This window comes from Bison bison, unplaced genomic scaffold, assembly GCF_000754665.1.
Source record: "Bison bison bison isolate TAMUID 2011002044 unplaced genomic scaffold, Bison_UMD1.0 scf7180017864342, whole genome shotgun sequence".
In the NCBI taxonomy this organism is placed as follows: Eukaryota; Metazoa; Chordata; class Mammalia; order Artiodactyla; family Bovidae; genus Bison; species Bison bison.
This window is the reverse complement of record NW_011494914.1, coordinates 442,356-444,845: the sequence shown is the minus strand read 5'-3', so window position 1 is coordinate 444,845 and position 2,490 is coordinate 442,356. Positions and strand designations below refer to the sequence as shown.

General features: G+C 62.9%; 1 protein-coding gene across 1 annotated transcript in view; it reads left to right on the top strand.

The window, feature by feature from the left end:
- Positions 1-2,490, top strand: part of SORCS2 (sortilin-related VPS10 domain containing receptor 2) — a 65,941-nt gene that overhangs the window by 55,945 nt on the left and 7,506 nt on the right. Inside the window, exons 14-15 of the mRNA XM_010854543.1 lie at positions 1,329-1,449; positions 2,284-2,417. Of these exons, the coding sequence (XP_010852845.1) occupies positions 1,329-1,449; positions 2,284-2,417 (255 nt within the window). The remainder of the gene's footprint in view (positions 1-1,328; positions 1,450-2,283; positions 2,418-2,490) is intronic.

The following is a 2,490-nucleotide window of genomic DNA, read 5'->3' as shown; positions in this document are numbered from 1 at the left end:
TGATGTGTGTCAGGGGTGTGTGTGTAAGAGTGAGTGTGGGTGTGCATGTGTGTCTATGAACCTTCTACAATCAAGCGTCCTACACAAACCATCGCCAATCCACCATGGGTCCCAAAAGGCCAGTGTCATTGTCCCCATTTTAAAGCCAAGGAAACTGAGGTACAGAGAAGAATGGACATGCCAAAGGTCACAGACAAGTAAGCAGGTGTCAACCCAGGCTTGTCTGGCTCCGAGGTGTCCTTTGGAGCCAAAACTCTTCCGGTATCAGCCTCAGACATGCAGAGCCAGCCATCATGTCCCCCAGAAAACACTCCAAGACCCTTCTCAACTACCCTCCTAGATTGGAGTTTGTGCCCTTTAGACCACAAATGACTTCCCCAAGTATCCAGCTCCTATCCGTGAGCCTGGAATGGGGGCCAAGGCCGGAGTGAGTACCTCACCTCCTCCATCCAGGTGCTCAACCTCTGGTAATATGGCCGGAGTCCTATAGAGTGAACTGGAGAAGGACCAGAGAAGTGCAGGCTGGGCTCCCGGAGCCCAAGTGTGAGGTGCTGGGAGGAAATCCCTTAAGCAGCAGCCTTCTCGGAGAGCGAGGGATCTGGGCGTCGCATGATAGGCACTCAATACATGACAGCTGTGGGCGAAGAAGTGGCACAAACATGCTGTGTGATCTTAAGCAAGCTACTCAGCCTCTCTGTGCCTCAGTTTTCCTTTCTGTGAAGTGGGCTGTGGTGAGGATTAGACCAAGCTGCATGCAAGCACACTGCTCCCAGCCCGCTCTGAGCCGGGGGATGACTCCCTACCTCTCCATGGATTGTCCGGTCTGCTTGGGGGGAAAATTCTGTGGCCCAGCTATGCAGAGGGAGCTGGGGTTTCTGCCGCACGAGCCCCCCTGGTATGGACAGGCCGACAGAGGCAGGGACGCGGGCGGGGAGAAGCCAGACAGCACAGAACGCAGACACCCAACCACGAGTCATCCTGTGAAACACTTCTGCCAGGACCAGCCTGGCCACTGAGGCAGGGCCGGGCTCCTGACCCCACTGTGCCCACGTCCTTGTCCATGGGGGGCACCTGGGATGGCCCACAGCAGCGCCATCCACGAGCCGTAGATAACGGGCAATGGTGGTGGGAACGCTTGACGCTGATGCCCGTAGGCCTGCAGCCTGCCCGGCCCAGCGCAGGATCCGTCCTGGGGCTGCCCGGCTGGGGCAGGGGAGAGACCGCTGGACCCACTGGGAAAGTGTGTGTGGAAGCCCGCAGGGGACTGGGGGGCGCCTGGGGGGCTGGCCGGACCAAGGCGGTTTCCCGCCCCCTCCTTCCCTCCCCAGCGTCTTCGGCCACATCAGCTTCCGCTCAGACTGGGAGCTGGTCAAGGTGGACTTCCGGCCCTGGTTCTCCAGGCGGTGCAGCGAGGATGACTACAGCTCCTGGGACCTCACCAACCTGCAGGTGGGCCCGGCCCCGTGCAGGGCACCCCCTCTGCCCGCAAACCCCGTCCTGCCAGGCTGCCAGCCTCCCCCGGATGTGGGTCCTCCTGCTGGGCTTGCTGGCCCTTCTGGGCGGCCTGAGCCAGGGTCCGCGGGTACACCCGGGGCACAGGGGCACGGGCCCGACCCAGCCAGAAGGCAGCTGTGCTCGGTCCCGGATTTGTGGGATGGAGGGAAGGTAGCAGGGCTCAGGTATCACACACTGGGTAACACCAATGATCTGGGACAGCCCCCACGCCGTAATCTCAGACCCACAAAACTTCCTACAGCAAAATGAGGAATATTCACGCGGAGGGGAATACGTGAGGACCAGAAATGGTCTTCTGCTGCAGTTCGGGTTGGGTGCTCAGGATTTCAGAGGGGAGGGTCCCAGAATCGCTGGGGTGGGGGGGTGCCCACAGCTGTATCTGCCGTGGTGCCTGTTCACACTGGTGTGTCCTGCTCGGATTGTTGGCTGAACACCTACTGTGTGGCCCCTGAGGCCTGGAGGCTGTGGCTCGTCCCAGCCTCACAGGGCCCACCTGAAACCCTCGGGCCTGAGGATTGCACGGGGCCTCTCTTCCGGGGCCTGAGACCCCCTCAGGGCCCAGCAGGGCCAGGTGCACAGCACTCAGCGAGTGCTGGGGGGTGGACAGGGGCTGGGCTGCCCCAGGTCAGTGTCAGGCACACACACAGCCCTGGCCCTGGGCCCCGGTTTCCTGCCCCGATGCCCGCCCGGGCCGGGGGAATAAGGAACAGGCCAGACCGGCAGTGGGAGCCGCAGTGGGGCGGCCCCTCACCCCGCGTCCCCCCGCAGGGTGACCACTGCGTCATGGGCCAGCAGAGGAGCTTCCGCAGGAGGAAGCCCGCGTCCTGGTGCGTCACGGGCCGCAGCTTCACGGCAGCACTCACGGCCCGCGTGTGCCCGTGCCGGGCCTCGGACTTCCTCTGGTGAGGGTCCCACTCTGCCCCAGCCCTGGGGGTGGGTGGGGAGCGGGCGGATGCTGCTTGAGTGACCCCGTGG